The sequence below is a fragment of the Elgaria multicarinata genome, chromosome 10, assembly GCF_023053635.1.
Source record: "Elgaria multicarinata webbii isolate HBS135686 ecotype San Diego chromosome 10, rElgMul1.1.pri, whole genome shotgun sequence".
Lineage (NCBI taxonomy): Eukaryota > Metazoa > Chordata > Lepidosauria > Squamata > Anguidae > Elgaria > Elgaria multicarinata.
The window spans coordinates 48,041,122-48,062,336 of record NC_086180.1 but is presented as its reverse complement, the minus strand read 5'-3'; the positions used below and the strand labels follow the sequence as shown (position 1 = coordinate 48,062,336).

At 41.8% G+C, this 21,215-nt stretch overlaps 1 protein-coding gene across 1 annotated transcript; it reads right to left on the bottom strand.

The window, feature by feature from the left end:
* Nucleotides 1-447: 447 nt before the first annotated feature.
* On the bottom strand, nt 448-16,578 carry TMEM184C (transmembrane protein 184C). The gene is made up of 10 exons (XM_063135430.1): nt 16,308-16,578; nt 12,727-12,857; nt 12,603-12,639; nt 11,820-12,025; nt 7,125-7,199; nt 6,831-6,924; nt 5,225-5,337; nt 4,627-4,726; nt 3,757-3,928; nt 448-2,046 (listed from the first exon to the last, which is right to left on the bottom strand). Exons 1-10 carry the CDS (start codon nt 16,422-16,424, stop codon nt 1,778-1,780), a joined length of 1,314 nt encoding a protein of 437 aa, XP_062991500.1. The 5' UTR covers nt 16,425-16,578; the 3' UTR covers nt 448-1,777.
* Nucleotides 16,579-21,215: the final 4,637 nt, after the last annotated feature.

Sequence of the window (21,215 nt, the reverse complement as noted above, 5' to 3'; positions counted from 1 at the left end):
TGAAAATTTTCCCCAACATCCTGGAGCTGAAGACCAGGCTCAGTGTTCTGCTTATAGACATAGAGAAAACCTATAGCTTCTACAAGTCTAGGATTAATAAGCATTTCCAGTGGATGGAGACATACCCCAAGGAGTGAATACCTAGTTGAAAAGCAAGACTTCTTGAAGACTCAAGAAGACTCTTATTGCCAGAGGGCAACATACCCCTTAAGACTATAATCTTTTTCTCTGGGCTAAAATCCATGTGTATTTGTCAAAATATACCGCTGATGAGCATTACCTTTGGGGCTCTTCTTGATTTGGGGAGTCTGGACACGGGGTTTGAAGTGCCTCTTCTCATCAGGATCTATGACAATTACTCAATTTTTTTTAAAAAAAAATACTATGGAGAACTGCTCAAGAGGATTATTTTCTCATCAATACTACAGGACTACATAATGCTACATAAAGAGTTTAAATAAAATTTTATTTGCTATATACATTAAAGGCAATGAATAAATGATTTGCCCCTTTAACCAGTTTCACTTAAGGACACACAAAATTAAGCCATAAAATATGCAGCCTAGTGAATAAGGCCAAGTATTTACAAAACACACCAGTACTGCAAAAGCACTTTTAGGATGAGTTCACTGTAGCAGCCGCAGAATCAGTTAAAAACTCAAGTCCTGTAAAGAACATCTGAACATTGAAAATAGTTTGAGTTCTTTCTGAAGATGCCACTTAAAAATGCAAACCTTGCTGCAGCTTTTTATAGGTAGATAAGACAGCAAGCATGCAGTGCAGGTACAAATGTGATTAACAGGTCAGAAAAATCCACTGTATTGATCAGATGTGCAATGAAGTCCATAGAATACTAATTTGTTACATTCTTGTATCTTACATCTGTTGGTATTACATATGTACTTGATTCTACTTATAGTTTTTAGAATTAAACAGGCATTAAAATGGTATGGACATCATACAAGAGCATAAATTGTTTGAGATTCTATTGGGGAAAAGGCCTACGTGAGGGTTTTCAGACTGGTAAAAATGATTCTTTCAACAGACAAAATCCTCATTCAATTTTATAACACTAATTAGAATGCTTTAAAGGTCCCAGTCTAGAACAACTTCCAACACATAGGCCAAGATACACTTAATATCGTAATAATAAAACTTCAACTCAATGGGACCTCCAATGCTTAAATCCAAACACTTCTGCTTAACAGGATTGTACAACATTCATGCCAGTGCTCTTATGGTGATAATTTCATGTCACCACCCCAACTAAAATCTTTAAAGGTTCTGGCATGTTAGGAGACCATGTTCTGGAATGGGGTAAGTATCACTTTGAAAGATTCAGGGGGGAATCAGAAACTGCAACCTTCTACCTAACCCCTCCTATACTGAAAAGGTAGGTTTTTGAACCAAGCAGCATTCACTATTCAACTTACTGTAATTATTTCATTAAAACCCTGCAATCATTTTTTAAAGATGCATACATCTTACGCTCCATAGAGTATTTTCCATTATTGTAACAGTTTAATTCAAATAGTGATTTAATACTATATTATAGCACTAAAACTTACATTATGTTTCATTTCATAATAGTACAATGTAGTCATTTACAGTTCAGAAATTCACTAGTTAAAAAGGAATTCCAACTATCTTGTCTTGTTTGTTTTATATGCTCCTTGGCACAGCTGACATTCTGGGAAGAATGGGGTTTCCAAGGCCAGAAAAGAAACATAGCAAGTAATGTCTAAGCAAACCTCATTACATATTTCAGAAAAGAGGTTTAAGTTTTATCCACAGGCTTCTCTGTTAGAACAGGAGAACTGTTGTTCTCTTCGGTAGAGTTACACAAGCCATCAGATGTCAAATCAGGAGGCATTGTTGGAGTCACAGTATGTCCAAACCCTTGATAGTAACCGACAGGTGATGATGGTATAGAAGAAGCAGCGGAAATTGGATCCTGAGTGGATGATGATAGTAAACTAGTGTGTTCACTTTGTTCATGATCTTCACCAAAAAACATTTTTCTTGGGTGGCCAAAAACGGTCCTTCCTAAAGACAAGAAATTTTAAAGAGTTACTATTCTCATAGATGACACTGGGTAAGTTTGGACAACACGACAACCCATCGTAGGTGATACGCTGTGCCAATGACAATCAGGTTCATAGTGGATTGTTCCCGCCTTCTTCTTCCTTGGACCTCCAGCCAGTTCCGCCTGGTATTTATTTTATTTATTGCATTTTTATACCGCCCAATAGCTGAAGCTCCTACAGGACTTGGCAGCAGAACCTGTCTTGTCTGACACCAAGTCCCTGCTCCACTTGCGACCCAGGTACCTGACAGAGCCTTTTTTTTTGGTACAAAAATGGGTGCAAGAATTTTTTTTCACATTTTCCCAGCCTAGTGGAATATGTGCAAATGCCCTTATTATTTTATTGACTACTTTTCCCCTTGTCAGAAATGTACAGAGACTTGCATTAACTGGACCCCTTGTAAGTCTGAGCTGTCTTTAACAGTTGACAGGTATGGAAACAGTGTAGATCACCCCCTTAGCAAGGGAATCCCCAGGGTTCAAAGGGTTGCCCTAAACTTTGGGATGCCCTGCTAAGAATCCCCTTTTGCTTGAGTCCCTATTAGCCATCCCCAGTAGCCTGACACACAATCCACATTCTGCTCCCAATTGCAGAACTGCTTCAGAGACCTACATCTACCCCCTTTTCCCTCTCGTTTGCATTGAGAGCTGTCAAAACAGTGTGAAAAATAGAGCAGAGTGCAATTTTATATGAAGAAAAGTTGCTGCCAAGTTGGGGAGAGGTGGCCTGGAAGGGTGGCACCCAGTGGTCAAGTCCAGACTTTTTCAAAGTGGGTTATGTTGAGCACATGACAAGTGGGACAAAGTGTTTAACATTACCCACTTCTCAAGGGAATCCCCAGGATTTAAAGGGTGGACCCAATCCTCGTAGGTGCTCCTCTATCCCTTGCCAAGCCCGCAGAACCAAGTTTTCATAGAAATGTGCTCACCACACCACTTTCGCTCCTAATCACAATAACCATTTGCAGTTTGACAGCTCAAACATACAAGGGTCCAAGGCAAAGCAACACTATTTCTGAAAGCTGGAGTTGCGCAACTGAACAACTCTGAAAAAACTAAAAAGAAATTTCCACAGGGATAAGAAAATTCAAAACAAAATTCCCAGAACTGTTTTTACAGCAATTTTTTTCTTTTTCTTTTTTAAAGGCTCCGATTGTGACCGGGATCACAATCTGAACAGGGATATGCTTGGCAGGAGCCAGTGATAGACCCTCCAAAGCGCCATTTGGGCACAGCTGGAGGAGCTGTCACTGGCAATGGGCACTGGAAGCAGCTCTTCACAATCGCAGCTGCACTCGAGAACAGCAGCAAAACTTTCTTCCGCTCTTGCTGAGCAGCTCACTGCTCATGCCCACTACCCATGATGGGCTGGCCTGCCCAGATTCAGATGACACGCTAACCCATTGTTGGTAAAACAACCCCTACAACAACCCATGGGTTGTTAGAGTAGCTTGTTGCCACCTTGCAAGAATGGGTCCAGGTTCGCAGAACATGACAACCCGTCATGGCTTGTCACTCACAATGGGTTGTGTCATGCAAATTCCGACAGTACTGTCAATAAAAAATTGGTGAAAGCTCTAAATGCTGCTTATATGGCTTCTTCAGAAAGAACTCAAAATATTTACTTAAATTACGATTTGCTAATGGTAGGTTTTATATTTCTCACTTACCAACATTGCGAACTTGTTCTGATACATCTGCTCTGATATCAGAAATATCCCACATTGCAAGAAAGGAATCAAAGCATGATCCTTCTTCAGCTTCTTGCACATAAGGCTTGTAGGAAAAACTGTAGTGATGTGCAATTGCAGCGAAGAACATTTCCACACATATAATAAAATCCTGAAACAAGGAAAGTTTAATCCCATAATTACAGTCATCCCATGTGTCCCCTCACAAGAAATTCCTTCAGCTCTAGAGACCAATTTAAACAAAATATTTTAATGGACTATTATAGTATTCCAGAATCTTGATGCGCAATGCATCAGCATAGTTATTTATTATATTTCTATACTACCAAATAGCAGAAGCATATGCACAAAGACACTGTCAGCTAACTCTATTCTCACAATTTGAAAAAGCTAGGATTTTAGCAATGAATTGAAACTCTCCTTTTAGATTTGCCAAAAAAGAAAGGAGTGACACCTGTTGGAGTGTAGCCATACAGGCTACTAATGCACCAGTAAGCTAGCAATATAGTACTAGTATGCTTTACTATGTACAGGACCATGTACACTGATGATGCAATAATAACAACAACAACAACAACAATAATATCACTAGGTACTCTCAGTCATACCACTGGAATACCAGTTTAAAATTACAAGCTGAAATAAATTTACCGCATGCCTCTAACTCCATACTGTAGGGCAGTTCAAACAATGGAGCTGGTAGGCTAGTCATCTAACAACTAGCAAGTGAAACAAGTGGCTATGTGCCTTCATGATTCTTTAGCTCTAAAGGCCAAGCAGCCCATTTTTATTTATCCTGAAGAATTTGGAGGGGGGTACAAAGAGGTTTTACCAGCTGTTCCTACTTACCTGTAGACCAGTTGCCACAGCTTCAACGCTTTGCCATTCCCATGTGCGCTTTTCAGAAATAACACCAACTTTCACCAACATTGCAATAAGTACAGCTTGCCTATTTAAAAAAAAATGACATCAGAAGGGAAGCTTCCCTTTTCAGGGAAGCTCCAAGCCACTGCAACATTTCTAAAGCAGAACAACCCAGAAAAAGATAAAAGCATTTTTAAATCCCATAGGTTTTAATGGGCATGTGCTAAACAACTCCATTTGGAATAAATTGGATAAAGGAGCACTTGATTTTTGGCTGATCACACTTTTAAGTATTTTAAATTCACATGAAAACTTTGCACATAACCCCCAAAATGCAATTTTAAGTATATAGCCGGGGCTGGACTTTTAATCACTGTATAATACGAAACACTATCCTACGCACACTTGTTTAGTAATAAGCCCCATTGAACGTATAATTTACTTATAAGTAAGCATTCATAGGATTGTGCTGTTAAGCACTTTAAAAAGTCAGGAATATGACTTCTAGGTATACTAATATATTGTTTCTGACAAACACAACATTTACAGGTGTCCATATGCATGTACAAAGTACTTCACTTACCAAAAAGAAACAAAAACCACCATCTTCACACACAGAAATTTTCCCACAGGTCTGATGGGGTTCAGTTCTTCCCGTAGTACTTTATAAAACAACACAAGGCAGTACATGGCAAACTAAGATAGAGGGATAAGAATGCTTAGCCAATTTAACTTAGCCAATATGCCAGAACTCTCAAATATGTCTGGACAGTATTATTTGCCATACCATAAAACTCTAGAATGTATGAAGCCTAGTCAATTCTTATTCCAAAGATCTAACACTATGTGTCTCTAAAAAGAGTGCTGCTACTTTTTTCTGGCAAAGACTAAAGCCTTTCTTACCCTTACTAGGCTTGTAATTTTCTGTTCAAAATCTTTCTTTCAACCATTAACATGGCAATTCTACCTCAAGATCCGGAGAGCTCCGATGTCAGAGCCTCTGACATAAGCAAAGCCATGTCAGGCTCATACTGGCAGGGTACAAGTAAGGGAGAAGCAGTGTTCTCTCTCTCTGTTCAGTGGGGAGCGGAGGATGTTTGGGGATGTGGGTGGCAGGAGGTGGATCCTGCAGGTATAAAGCTTGCCCTGAGCTGCCCATGCCACACCACCAATCTGTCCCCTTACCACCTCTCTCGACACTAGAGCTGCAACGTTGGGGAGATAACAGGTGCTGAAGTTTCCATGGGGGCTGGGAAGGGGGTTCCAAGATTGGATCTCCCCCTCTGAGGACATACCCTCTTTATACTATTGAAAGAGGAGATCTGAACCTGGGACATCTCCCAGAACCCATAAGATTGCACCTTAAGCCTTTCAATAAGTGTGAATACAACTTCAAAGAATTTTTCTACAGCTAAATTCTCTAGTCCTTCTCCAGGCATAAGTCTGAAAAGATGTACCCGAGAGGGTGGTAGAACACAGCAAATACATCTACTATGCACACAGCATTGGATATTTGACTCTAACAAGGTGCCAAGACACATCTGCGATATTGCAACCAACTTTCTTCCACAATCCTATTGGGCTTGCATGCAATTACATGAAGAACATTCAGTATCATAGCTGCATTGTGAGACAGCCAATATAGCCCAATTCTAGAAGCTAAATTTTCAGTTTTATGGTGTCTGTACTGACTAAGTCCTCTTCATTTGACCTGTTTACAAAAACTCAGCATAATACCAAATCAGGCTTAGGTTATAGAACAGGCAAACTATTACATTCACACAACTATCTCTAATATTTTACTGAGAATATTTTTACCTCACTTTTCAACTAGAAAGAGACCTCAAGGTGGCTTACAATATAGATAAAAATATTTATTTATTTATTTATTACATTTCTATACCGCCCAATAGCCGGAGCTCTCTGGGCGGTTCACAAAAATACAATAGAAATCAGTATTACACTAAAATACAAATAAACTGGGAGTTTAAAAGATAGAAAATTCAAAAATAGTTTTCACATGAAGTTCAATCCAAGTCTTATGTTTTCTATATAATATGTTTCCCATATTGAGATTATATTTTGACAAAATGTCTGTTTAGCTTTATTACTGAATTTCAAAAAAGAGACACAAACGCTTATTTAACCTCACACCAACACAGACAAAAAACTACAGTTTTGTTACTCACGAGCTGGGATATATTGTTGAAAAAAACCAAGTAGGTCCAAGCATTTCTGAAGCTAAAGTTTCCTTCATCATATACACCAACCAACTCACAGATTCTGAAAGAGTTTGACACAGTCTCATTAATTCAGTGGGATCTGATTACAGTGTATGATGACATAAAAATCATAAGCAACTGGCAAGAATAGACAAGACGAGACAAATATTTCCAGTATTTTAAGGCATTCTACAAGTTAATAGATTTTAATTATGGGTTTCAGCATAGCATCCCCAGACAAAAATATGTCTTCATACTTACAAAGCAATAATAGTGGTGAATGGTCTGACAACTGTATACTGCAGAACTCCAAGCTTGCACCTGAACAACAACACTCTGTAGGAGAGACACAGAACGAGTTCAGGAAGTTCAATCCAGGAACATGAGCAATGGCATATTTTACTTTTATTGTAAAAACAGTAGTAAACAGCCCAAATGTTAAAATTATACAATGTATTTTTAAGCACTATATAGATGATCATTTGATAGGGCTGTGCATGCCCTCCCCAAAGCGCTTTGGATCCGATCCCGAAATTCCGGATAGGGCCCAAAGCGGTTCGGGTTGATCCTGACCCCGACCCCGCTCCGTAACCGGATCTGGAGCGAGATCCGGTTGTCCAGATCGATATTGGGACGCCATTTTGCCCCTCCCTTCCCCACTTATCTGCCTCCGCGGTGGACGGCAGAGGCAGGTAATTGGGGAAGGGGAGATAAAACAGTGTCTGAATAAACCCCCCTCACCTGGCTTCACCATCCACCGCTGCAGCAGCGAATGATGGAACCAGGTAAGCCCCCTTCCCCACTTACCTGGCTCCAAAGCTTTGGAACAGTCCGAACCGATTCAGACCGTTCCAAACCACTTCGGGTCGATCTGGACCTCCCCGATCCTCTCCAGAACAGGGTTTAGGAGGTCCGGATCAGTCCGCTCCACTTCGGATTTGGGGATCTGAAACGGAGCAGAGCACACCCCTATCGTTTGACACAACTGATAGAAACAAGAATCTAACATTTACCGGCCACCACATTTTCTAATCAAAATACATCCAAATATTAAGTCTTGCTGGAGTTTAATCCTGTTCCAGTTGTTAACAGAAAGACCTTTCTTACCCAAAAAATAATCAGTTGAGATCATTTCCCCATCCCATAAACATTTAAGGGATATTATTTTATGAATACCATCTGCCACATTTTTCTTATCCATTTGTCCAAAGTAGGAAGCAAGCTGTTCTTCCAATGATTTGGCAATATTCCAGCTGTCAGTAAAAAGTTGCCAACTAATACCTGATGTATCTTTTTCACAGTCATTTTAGATAGCTTAACAGAACTATTGCTGTCTTAATGGTATTTTATACACAAATATTTCTCTTTTATTTAAAATATTTTTCCAATATATTTTCACCCGCCTATAACTTCACCATATGTGAAAGAAGTTGGCATCCTCAGATTTCAGTTTCTACCAATACCCCATACATCTGGCATACCATTTTTCCTATTTAGGCAAGGATATAGTTTTATAGATATTTTTTTCCTCTTTCAGTGTCATATTTATAGTGTATAATTTAGAACCCATCCTATATAACTTAAATTATTTTCAGTGAAAAACATTGGCTATATTCAGAAAATGAACCAGTGCCATGGGTGCACTCTGGTCCCTCTCCCTTCCTCCTCACACACTAGCTTTAGCAGAAAAATCCTGGCTTAGATTAAACCAGAATAAGTTATCAACCCAGAAAAAGCCAATATCTGTTAATCAACATGAAACCAAAGTTCCTTTTTTTGGATGCAAGGAGACCCTGACTTAACGCAAGCTGGCATGTGATAGGAAGTGGCAAGGGAGGAGCATACACCATGGCACTGGGCCACAGCTCCATAAGCCTCAGTTTATGAAGCCATGGACAACTGTCTGAACACACCCATTGGCTTGGTTCATTCATAATGGGAAATTATGGTTCCCTGCGGTAAAAACAAGCCAAACAGAGGTCTGGGCCTCTCTTTCATGCAACAGGTTGATACTGAAAGCTTCTGTTCTTAGTTTTAAAACTGACCATATGTGATATCGGAACTTGAGAAAATGTTACTTGTTTAAATGATGACTTGAGAAGAAGTCAGAATTTAAAGCCACAGGTTGATCCTAGCTTGTCCTCAAGACTATATTTCAAACAAATCAGACTGAAGTCTGCATGTCATGGGGAACTGATTAATTTAAAACCAAAACCTGGTAAGCAAAAGAAAAGAGGGACGTACGGGGAGAGGTTAATGTGAGAGTCCAAGGCTCGCTGCAGGTTGTTCTCATAGCGTGAAACCATAGCTTCCCTTTATGGCTGAACGAAACCATATTCACATACCTTCTACAAGACTACTTATACTGGGTAAGTTCGCGTATCACGCTAAGCCACTCTGCAAATAAGCCACCATGGATTGGTTATTCACTCACTAACCAGACAAACAACCAGGTGCTCTGTAGTTTGGATGACTTGTTTGACCTCTTAGGGCCCCTCAGTCCTCCTGCCAGCTCCAGCATGTATCCCAGGAGTGTTTGCGGCAAAGCGCCTTGTTTCCTCAGTCCCTGAGTCAGCACCATTTCTGCAACTGGGCTGCTGGCTACCAAGGGGTTGCAGGCTACATTTTTTATTATTATTTTTTCCTGGGAATTGCATTCTTGTGTAAGCCTGCATCTCTCTCTTGTCAATGTCCTTGCCAACGTCATCTTCCACCACATACCTTACTAGCTAGCAACTTTTTTAAAAAAAAAACTGCTTCACGTTACACTGAAGTAAAAATAGTTGCCCGCAAAGTGCCTTCTCTTTCAGCCGCCTGCCAATTTCATCTCCCCCACCCTCGCATCAGATTGCAAAAAGAAAATAATTTTCTGAACCTTTATTAATGTGGGAATGCATTCTCCATTTTTTTTAAAAAAAAATGGGGGTGAGAGATTTGCCCTATTGTGCAAGAGAGCAAGAATGCCTCTCTGAAATTTAGCCAAGCGTACCCGTATCCCACTCTTATCAATGCCCTCCACTTCAGCTCTCTTCCTTGACTAACAATCACCATTTTTTCTTTTTAAAAGGCTGCTTCATGATTCATGGAATACAATAACCCTTCCACAAAGTGTGTTCTCTCCTGTAGCCGCCAGCTGCTTTCGACTCCCCCCACCCAACCCAACCCACCTTCCTGCTTGTCTCTTCCCTCCATTAGTCACCATTACTAGTTGTCACATATACATATGGGTTACAGAGCAGTGAGCGGGATTAATAACCCTACACAAATGTCATGCCAAAGCAGAAATAAAGGAGCAGAAAATTGCACAAATCTCCACAAAGAGCAGTAACAAGAGGCAAATATTGTGCAAATTTTCTAGCAACAGACTTTGGCTCAGTTCACACAACACTTTTCTCTACTCAGTGGGAAAACTCCATTCAACAGTGGAGTTTGTAGGTGGTACTCACTACACAACATGTTCCAACTCCACCGTTGTGTGGGTGTGGCCTCCAGTGGAGTGGAGTAAAAGTCAATGCAGTGCTTGATTGACAGTTCCTCTGCCCTCTCTCCTCCCCCAGTCCTCCCAATGTTATCCCATCAGCCATTGCTGGAAAAAAATATCCCAGCAGGTCTCCTAGAGACCCTCCTTTCGCCACTCTTGCTGGAGAACTCTATGGCCACTGGGAAACTCAACTCAACAGAAAACTCCACAGAGCCCTCCAGACAATATGCCACACAACAGTTGTGCAGGAACTCTCCTCTGCACAGCATGGAGATTCAGGGTGGAGTGTTTTGTTTTGGTTTTTTTTTTAAAAAAACTCCACCGTGGGGTGGAGTTTTCCCTCCAGACAACACTTTTCTCAGCAGTGGTGTAACAACTCCACAGTGGAGTTCTTACAGCACCGTCAAGAAAAGTGTTATCTGAACTGAGCCATACACTGGCTGAGTTCAGATGACATGCAAATCAACTGGGGTGGGTGGGGTGGTAATAGGAACAGAATGGGAAACAACCGTAGAACTCAGCCAGTGTCATGTCATTTATAGTCCCAAGTAAACATGGTACAAGTAGATTGCATCTTATTACATTTTAACTTGAAATGGTTAAAATAATTTTAAATGTAAAGCTTAACACAAAAATAGAAATTTTGGCGGGCCATCTTACTTGTAGCAATCTTAAAAGTGGCTTGTAGATCAAGGATGGACTGCCACAAATAAGGTTATACAGACCCTGTTCAGATGACACGCTAAGCCACGTTCGTTAAGCATTTTGAGCTGAACATTATGGCTTATCGTTATCGTGTGAACCATGACTTAGCGGGTCGTGTGAACCCTTCCTAACCATGGTGGCTACACAACCACAGTTTGAACATGCTCACTAACCATTTGCTGCAAAAGGGTTAGCGGCCTAACCATGGCTTAGTATGTTGTCTGAACAGGCCAACAGTGAATATTGCTACATGACATCTGAACCTGGACATTATAGATTAATAGTGAATTAAACAACCCATAGTTAACCTACAATTAGTAATTAACCTATTTCTTCCATTGCAATGTGTTGATATTGCAAGAACCCACTGTCTTCTTCACCCTGCTCAATTATGCAAAAGGCAGTAGCTCCCACAGCATTTTCCTACAAGCGAAGGATAGGGAAGCACCTGAGAGAGCAGTTGACGCCTGAAATCGAATTGTGCTACAGCAACATTTCTGTCAGAGCAAAGTCAATAGAGCTCAAAGCAGGTCTTTAAGAAAATGTCCAACTGCCTTGAACTGATCCCGGGAAAACAAATTGTTTTGATAAACTGAGGAATCCTGTTTGCAGTAAAGAGTATTTCCCCAAGTTATTTTGGACAATATAGTGTATTGTTTGTGAGATTTCTTAAGAACACAAAGAGAGAAAAATACTATTTACATTAATCTAAGAGGCAATATCTATTATAAGACATGAACACAACTTTGAAAAATGTAAAATGTACTTACTCTCCCATAGCCCAAGGTGGACAGCAACACAATGGTGGTAGATGTTTCTGCTGATCTTTGGCTTCTATGATTAACACCAGATTTGGATACCGATTGGTCAGGTAATTTGAAAGAAATACCATGAAGTTATAGATGACATAAGCTTCATAGCATTCTCTACAAGTATCCACATATATTGCAATGTTGGGATACTTCAATGCTATCCACTATCAAGAAGAACAATGATAAGTAGTTAGACAGAACACACAAAAGCCCTTTATACTCAGTTTTCATACTAAACACATATTAGAAATCTCAGTATTGAAGTTAAACTTTTAATAATTAAGCCTTACAACTTAATCCTAAGCATGTTTACCTGAACTAAGTCCTACTAAGCTCAATGTGAATTGCTTCCTCAAATGTCCTTTAACTAACAGCAGCCAGGCTGCAATCCAAGTAATGCCAGTCATGTGTTAGGTACAGTAACAGAGAAGTAACACATTTCCTAACTATGGGCCTTACAGTCCACATTATATACAGATGTGCATGCCTATTTTCAGTTACTGTCCAATGTATTGTAATAGTCAATAAAAGCATCACGTTTAGAAATACCGTATAAACACTTTCTTTTGCTTCTTCTATCTTGATAGAAATGATTTCACCAACCAAAAACACCCATTATGTTTTTACAAAAATATTATTATTATGTGAAAATCAGTAACATGAGAAGTTCATGAAATTATTCAGATGGTTTCTATACAGCAATAACACAATAAACTGACAAACTAAAAAAAAGATACTTACACTGTCTAGACTGTAAATTGGCACCATCCACAGAATCCTGTCATAACCAAACATATTTGCAATTATTTATAGTATTTGTACTGCTATAGGGAATAACCAGCAGGAGAATACAATTAAGAGTTACCTTATTATTGGTTTCTGTAATTCAGGTTGAGTATAGTGAACTAAATGTTGTAATATTCCCCAAAGAGATATAGGTATTGTCATCAATAAAAAGATTCCCGCAATAAACCATGCCTTGGTATGGATTCCAACCTTGAAGAAAACAACACAGAAACAAAGAAAAAGAGGCAAAGAAATTATAGGGGGGAATTTGAGAAACAGTGGTAGTAGACTGATAAAGCAGTCCACAAAACCACAATTCATTACTCACTCCTGCTAAAGCATTTCTACTATATATAATGGTCTTCTCTTCCATGAACAGAAACATGCAATCAAATTACGATTAGACACAAGATTTAAGGACAGATAAGGGCCCAATTAGGTATAGCATTAACTTGCTTTAGACCCAAACATCAATAACTATTTATTTATTTATTTCTATTCCACCCAGAAGTCGAAGATCTCTGTGCAGTTCACAAAAATTAAAACTATAAGGTACAGCATAAAATATGGAAGCTTAAAACCACAATATAAAAGTAAAACCAGAATGAAACAGCAGAATAAAAAACGAGGACGGTAAAAGGCTAAAATACTGAGCCTTCACCTGACACATAACATTTACATAACTTTAACCAAGAATTGAACCAGCAACAACTTCTGAGAATGTAACTCACAGCATGACACCAACACAAGAGATTCCTTGTTTCTGCATTAAGAGCCTACTTAACAAGGCATGTACTGCTAAGGGCCAGGCAGAATCAGGTCCCCATACTTCTACACATGCCAACCACATATTACCAGTAAGACTGTATGAGAAAATGCATGTATGCAAAAGAGTGGGAAATATGCAGTTGGAAGGTGCAACACTATGGTGACTACTCCGTGTGTGTTTTTATGTATGTATCTTCTTTATAAATGTTACCATAAATTAGGGTAACCATATTAAAAGAAGGACAGGGCTCCTGTATCTTCAACAGTTGTATTGAAAAAGGAAGTTCAGCAGGTGTCATTTGCTTATATGGAGAACCTGGTGAAATTTCCTCTTCATCACACCAGTTAAAGCTGCAGGAGCTATACTAGAGTGACCAGATTTAAAAGAGGGCAGGACAACTGCAACTTTAACTGGTGTGAAGAAGAAGAAATTTCACCAGGTTACCCATATATACAAATGACACCTGCTGAAATTCCCTTTTCTATGCAACTGATAAAGATACAGGAGCCCTGTCCTCCTTTTCATATGGTCACCCTACATAAATATATGGTCAACATACGGTAGAACTGTGGGAACCAGTTTTTCTTGTTCCATGTAAAGCAGCCTAAAGTAGAGGAGGCAGAAAAGCACTTTTAGCCAATATCTTTATAAACTACCTTTCTTTCTCTATAACAGATGATTTGAGAATAGAAACCTGCACCATGAATCTAAAACATATTATTGGTTTCAAGGAGGGCAACCAGGATGATCAGGGGTCTGAAAACAAAGCCCTATGAAGAGAAACTGAAAGAACTGGGCATGTTTAGCCTGGAGAAGAGAAGATTGAAGGGAGACATGATAGCACTCTTCAAATACTTAAAAGGTTGTCACACAGAGGAGGGCCAAGATTTCTTCTTGATCCTCCCAGAGTGCAGGACACAAAATAATGGGCTCAAGTTCCAGAACATTTGAGAACTACAAGTTCAATCGCAGCTTTTAAAGCTCAGCTAAAAACTTTTCTTTTTCCTAAAGCTTTTAAAACTTGATTTTGTTCTGGCTTTTATACTGTTAGTTTTACTCTACCCTGTGCCTGTTTGGTGCATTCTCTTCCCATTGTTTTATTATGATTTTATTAGAATGTAAGCCTATGCGGCAGGGTCTTGCTATTTTATTGTTTTACTCTGTACAGCACCATGTACATTGATGGCGCTATATAAATAAATAAATAATCATCATCATCAAGTTAAAGGAAGCCAGATTCCAGCTGGACATCAGGAAAAACTTCCGGACTGTTAGAGCAGTATGACAATGGAATCAGGTTGTGGGCTCTCCCACACTAAAGGCATTCAAGAGGCAGCTAGACAACCATCTGTCAGGGATGCTTTAGGGTGGATTCCTGCACTGAGCAGGGGGTTGGACTTGATGGGCTTGTAAGCCCCTTCCAACTCTGCTATTCTATGATTCTAAGCTCACGTATGTGATCTATCATTATCATAAGCCCATTTAAGAACATAGGTCTGTGCATACACATACCACTGCAACCATTATGTTAACTGGTCTGAGCCCAGGATAGAATGGCAACATCTTTCCAGAATGAACCTGACCCTCACCACATTTTATTGGTAGCTCAAAACTTATGCCTTCCCCCTAACCCCACTGCAACATGAAAATCCACATAGACCTCAAGTAATCTTTACAGTATACAGAGAAGAGGAATCCCCCTGACCTGCAGGTGTTCTAGTCCTCTCCTTTGACATTCTTGCTGTCTCACTATTTGGTGCTCCATTGCCAACAGCTCCACATGAAGAATACAGAAAGCCTTATTTTTCAGACCCCAGCTATCTTCTCCTTCATACTCCCTGCCTTATACCAAGGCCCATCTAGCAGGCTACTGTCTGCACAGCTTCCCCCAACCTGGTACCCTTGTAGTCCAGATGTTCTGGACTACAAGTTCCATCATATCTGACCATTGCCATGCTGGCTGGGACTAATGGAAGTTGTAGTACAAAACATCTGGAGGGCACCTGGTTATGAAAGGTTGATCTACACAGACCAGCAGCAACTCCCAGGCATAAGTCTTGCCCAGCCCTTTCTGGAGATGGGGTTGAACCTAGGACCTCCTGCATGTAAGGCTCTACTCCTAAGCTGTAGCTTTTCATCAATATGGCAAAACATTACTATGATACATTTAGGCTACCTGAGGTTAAGCCAGCAAATGTCTGAGTGTCCTAACCCGACCTGAGCCCAAGACACGCCCTTCCAGTGCCGAGCTGGGCTGCAGCAGGGTTTGTTTGTTTTGTTTTTGAAGGGATGTCCGTTCTCTTTTGTGCCATCATTTCTGAAGAACTCGGAAGGTTTATTCGAGCAGAAAAACAGAATGCTTGACCAAGAAGCGACGGCATGGCCGCAACAATGGTCTGCGGTTGCCTTGTCTAGGAAGGAGGCTGACTGGGCCTGCCGTGGGCGAGATCTCGTTCAGCCAAAGCAGGAAATATCCGGGCTGGTTAGAAAGACATGTCCATCCCTCTCATTCACACGTATGTTTCCGGTGCGCGTCTTCCGAGCAGGATGAGGCTCTGACCCCACAGGACAGGACACGGCCCCGCCTGCCCCTCCACGCACACCTGGAGTAGCCACCCGGGCCGACATTAAAGGGCTGCCAACCAGGCGGAGTTTCCCCTGCCTGCCTGCCTCAGGACCACTATCCACGAAGCCCGAGGTCAAAAGCGAAGGAGGCGCTGCCCGTTTCCCCATGCCCACCCCGGGGGCTGCCGCTCTTCTTCTTTGTTGACTCATTGCTGGAGGGCGGCGCTCAGGCTCCGATACCCGCCCCGCCCCCCACCTTCCCCCTCCTCCAGGTAAGCAGAAGAGACCGAAACGGAGCCTCCCCCTCCGCACACGCAGTGCTTCACCTCCAGTTTCTGCAGCTCCCACACGCAGAGCGGCACGGCCACCAGCAGCCCCACGACGTAGATGGTGGCCACCAGCGGCCGGATCCAGCGCCGCCAGTTGCCGCAGGTGCACGGCATGGTGCCGCCCGGCGCAGCAACGCCCACGGAGGGAGAAAGGCAGGGACCGGCGGGTGGGAGAGCGGGTGTCCCTCAGCGCCGCCTCGGTTCTCTCGGGGCCCACCGCCGGGTCAAAGGCCCACTATGCCGGCCCCACAACGGCACCGCTGAGGAGACATCACTGCTCCCACCCATCTATCTGCCTTCCTGCCTGCCTCCGGCTCCCTATCTGGCAGCAGCCGCCCCTCGGGGGCACGGCGAGGGAGGAGCAGCAGCAGGCGCCGCCCCATGTGGCGACTCCGCCCTCAGCCGCCGCGAACGCTATGCCCCGCCCCAACCCCAAAGCCCGAAGGGCCGCGCCCCCTCCCTCTTTCCTTCCCTCCTTCGCTCTCCTTTAGCCTCCAAGCATCGCCGCCTCAGACGTGAACAGTACTTCCGGTGGCTCAAAAATAAACAACCCGCCTCCGACCGGAGCCAGCGTATCATTGGATAGTCGTAAAGTGACAGTCAGCTTTACCTATAGGCTAACAGAAATGTCAGTTGCGAGAAAAAAGTTAGGTTGACTTGCAGGATTCAGTGCTTATAATGGTTTTCCCCACTAATCCGATACACATAGCCGCCCCCGCCCCCCATTGACAACAATGGTTCTTACCATTTGTACCCTAACTGGGTTGCTCGCGGGAGCAAACACCTTTTATGAATGTGTGTGTTACATCTCTGGCTTTACGGAACAATCCTATGGATGTTTAGACAGGAAAAAAAGTCCTACAATTCCCAACATGCCCTAGCCAGCATGGGAGCCTTTTTTGGGATATATAAAAAAAGTGGGATATAAACAGGACAAAAGGGGTGGAGGGGAAAGGAAGAGGAATGGGATTGTGTTTATATCCCTGCCTTTCTTCCAATGAGCTCAATGTGGTTCCTCCCTCTTCCCCATTTTATCCTTGCAACAACCTTGTCAGGCAAGGCTCGTGACTGGCCCAAGATGAGTTTCATGACTGAATGGGGATTTGAACCTGGCTTTTACCAGTCCTAATCCAGAACAGTATCGTAGATTAGTTTAGTTGTACGTTCAGTCTATATAAATGTTTTATTTATATATGAGGCAGTGTTCATATGAAAGAATGTGTGTGTGTGTGTGTGTTTAAAGGATTTTTAATAGAGTGTGCAGCATTACTTTAACAAACCTATTATTATTATTATTATTATTATTATTATTATTATTTATTTATTTATTTATTTATATAGCACCATCAATGTACATGGTGCTGTACAGATAACACAGTAAATAGCAAGACCCTGCCGCATAGGCTTACAATCTAATAAGTTGTAGTAAACAATAAAGAGGGAAGGAGAATGCAAACAGGCACAGGGAAGTGTAAACAGGCACCGGGTAGGGTGAAGCTAACAGTATAGAGTCAGAACAAACTCAATATTTGAAGGCTATAATCCACAAAGTTTACTAGAAAATACAGAGATAGATTGAAAGTATAATGTTCTTTTCAAAAGGAAAAAAAAGACCTATGCCTGCTTATACAAAATGCAGGATTATAACAAAGTGTAATATATATTTTGAAAACTGAAAATTTGAAAAAGGGCAGAATGGGTTACTCACAACTTTAGAACCCCTTTTTGCACATATGCAGTGATAGCATGGAGTTTGGCTTCATTTTTGCAAACAGTTATATGCAAGCAATGCCATTGATATTTAATTCAGTTGCTCCTGCTTACAATCAACAGACCTGTGAGGTAGGCTGGGCTAAGAATCTGAGGCTGGCCCAAAGCCACCCAGTGAGATTCATGGACAAGTGGGGACTAGAACCCAGTTCTCCCAAGTCCCAGTCTAACACACTAACCACTACACCACACTGGCTCTCCTTTTTTCACTGCAAATGACAAAATCTGGCTTTAGTTTGCATCTGAACATGCACAGTTGGGTTTGTTGTGCATCTAGACCGCACGGTTTTGTAATTTTGTGGGTATCAAAGTTGTGGTTTGCCAGGAAGAAAGCATTGGTAGTTAAAGCTCTGCAATCAACTTAAACACAGTTTGTTATTTGGAAACAAGTGCTGCTAGTTGTGATGGAGTGTTTGTTGTTGTTTATTCGTTCAGTCGTTTCCGACTCTTCGTGACTTCATGGACCAGCCCACGCCAGAGCTTTCTGTCGGCTGTCGCCACCCCTAGCTCTCCCAAGGTCAAGTCTGTCACCTCCAGAATATCATCCATCCATCTTGCCCTTGGTCGGCCCCTCTTCCTTTTGCCTTCCACTTTCCCTAGCATCAGCCTCTTCTCCAGGGTATCCTGTCTTCTCCTTATGTGGCCAAAGTACTTCAGTTTTGCCTTTAATACCATTCCCTCAAGTGAGCAGTCTGGCTTTATTTCCTGGAGTATGGACTGGTTTGATCTTCTTGCAGTCCACGGCACTCTCAGAATTTTCCTCCAACACCACAGTTCAAAAGCATCTATCTTCCTTCGCTCAGCTTTCCTTATGGTCCAGCTCTCGCAGCCATAGGTTACTACGGGGAATACCATTGCTTTAACTATGCGGACCTTTGTTGTCAGTGTGGTGTCTCTGCTCTTAACTATTTTATCAAGATTTGTCATTGCTCTCCTCCCAAGAATTATTTGTTTATTTATTTATTAAACTTATATATCGCTCCCATAGCCAGGGCTCTCTGGGCGGTTTACAGAAATTCTAAAATTGAGGTAAAAACAAGTATACAAAATTTAAAACTCTAAAACACAGAACATACACACATAAAGCATTAAAAACCGATTAAAAACTAAACATGTGGGTAATTAGGATGTGCCGCCATATGCATGGGCAAAGAGGAAAGTCTTAACCTGGCTCCGAAAGGATAGCAGCGTTGGCGCCAGGCGAGCCTCATCAGGGAGATCATTCCACAGTCTGGGGGCCACCACCGAAAAGGCCCTATCCCTTGTTGCCACACTCCGAGCCTCTCTCGGAGTAGGCACCCGGAGGAGGACCTTAGATGTTGAACGTAGTGACCGCCGCTAGCTCAAAGTAAACGTCTTCTGATTTCCTGGCTGCAGTCAGCGTCTTGTTATGATCCACACAGTCAAAGGCTTTAGAATAGTCAATAAAACAGAAATAGATGTTTTTCTGGAACTCCCTGGCTTTCTCCATTATCCAGCGGATATTGGCAATTTGGTCTCTAGTTCCTCTGCTTTTTCTAAACCCAGCTTGTACATCTGGCAATTCTCGCTCTATGAATTGCTGGAGTCTACCTTGCAGGATCTTGAGCATTACCTTGCTGGCATGTGTAATAAGTGCCACTGTTCGATAATTTGAACATTCTTTAGTGTTTCCCTTTTTTGGTATGGGGATATAAGTTGATTTTTTCCAGTCTGATGGCCATTCTTGTGTTTTCCAAATTTGCTGGCATATTGCATGCATCACCTTGACAGCATCATCTTGCAATATTTTAAACAGTTCAGCTGGGATACCGTCATCTCCTGCTGCCTTGTTATTAGCAATGCTTCTTAAGGCCCATTCAACCTCACTCTTCAGGATGTCTGGCTCTAACTCACTGACCACACCGTCTGAGCTATCCCTGATATTATTATCCTTCCTATACAGATCTTCCGTATATTCTTGCCACTTTTCTTGATCTCTTCTGTTTCTGGTAGGTCCTTGCCATCTTTGTTTTTGATCATACCCATTTTTGCCTGGAATTTACCTCCAATGTTTCTAATTTTCTGGAAGAGGTCTCTTGTCCCTCCTATTCTATTGTCTTCTTCCACTTCCGCACATTGCTTGTTTAAAAATAATTCCTTATCTGTTCTGGCTAACCTCTGGAATTTTGCATTTAATTGGGCATATCTCCCCCTATCACTGTTGCCTTTTGCTTTCCTTCTTTCTTGGGCTACTTCCAGTGTCTCAGCAGACAGCCATCTTGCCTTCTTGGTTTTCTTTTTCTTTGGGACGTTTTTTGTTTCCACCTCTTGGACAATGTTGCGAACTTCTGTCCATAGTTCTTCCGGGACCCTATCTACTAAATCTTGTCCCTTAAATCTATTCTTCACTTCCACTGCATATTCATTAGGAATATTAGTGAGCTCATATCTAACTGATCTGTGGGTCTTCCCTATTCTCTTTAGTTTGATTCTAAATTGTGCAATAAGAAGTTCGTGATTTGAACTACAGTCAGCTCCAGGTCTTGTTTTTACTGTCTGTATAGATGTCCGCCACCTTTGGCTGCAAAGGATGTAGTCAATCTGATTTCGGTGTCGGCCATCTGGTGAAGTCCATGTATAAAGCCGTCTTTTCGGTTGTTGGAAGAGAGTGTTTGTTATGCACAGTGAGTTGTCCTGGCAGAATTCTATCAGCCTATGTCCCGCTTCATTTGAGATCGTTACCTTGTCGTTGTGCTGGAGCTTGAGCACCTCAAGGATGCTATGAGCTAAACCGTGAAGGGACACCCAAGACGGGAAGGTCATGGTAGAGAGGTCAGACTAAATACGATCCCTGGGGAAGGTAATGGCAACCCACCCCAGTATTCTTGCCGTGAAAACTAAATGGATCAGTACAACCAGAAATATGTTGGTATACCATCGGAAGATGGGACCCCCAGGTCAGAAGATGGTCAAAATGCTACTGGGGAGGAACAGAGGATAAGTTCAACTAGCCCCAGATGTGATGACACAGCTAGCTCAAAGCCGAAAGGATGGCTAGTGGCCGACGGTACTGGTGGTGAACGACGAATCCGATGTTCTAAAGATCAACACACCATAGGAACCTGGAATGTAAGATCTATGAGCCAGGGCAAATTGGATGTGGTATTGGTGAGA

Coding starts and splice junctions, on each gene's coding strand:
- TMEM184C (XM_063135430.1), bottom strand. CDS start 16,424: ATGCCGTGCACCTGCGGCAACTGGCGGCGCTGGATCCGGCCGCTGGTG. Junction 12,858..16,307: donor GGGAGCTGCAGAAACTGGAG/GTGAAGCACTGC, acceptor GTTTTCTTCAAG/GTTGGAATCCATACCAAGGC. Junction 12,640..12,726: donor TTACAGAAACCAATAATAAG/GTAACTCTTAAT, acceptor TGGTTATGACAG/GATTCTGTGGATGGTGCCAA.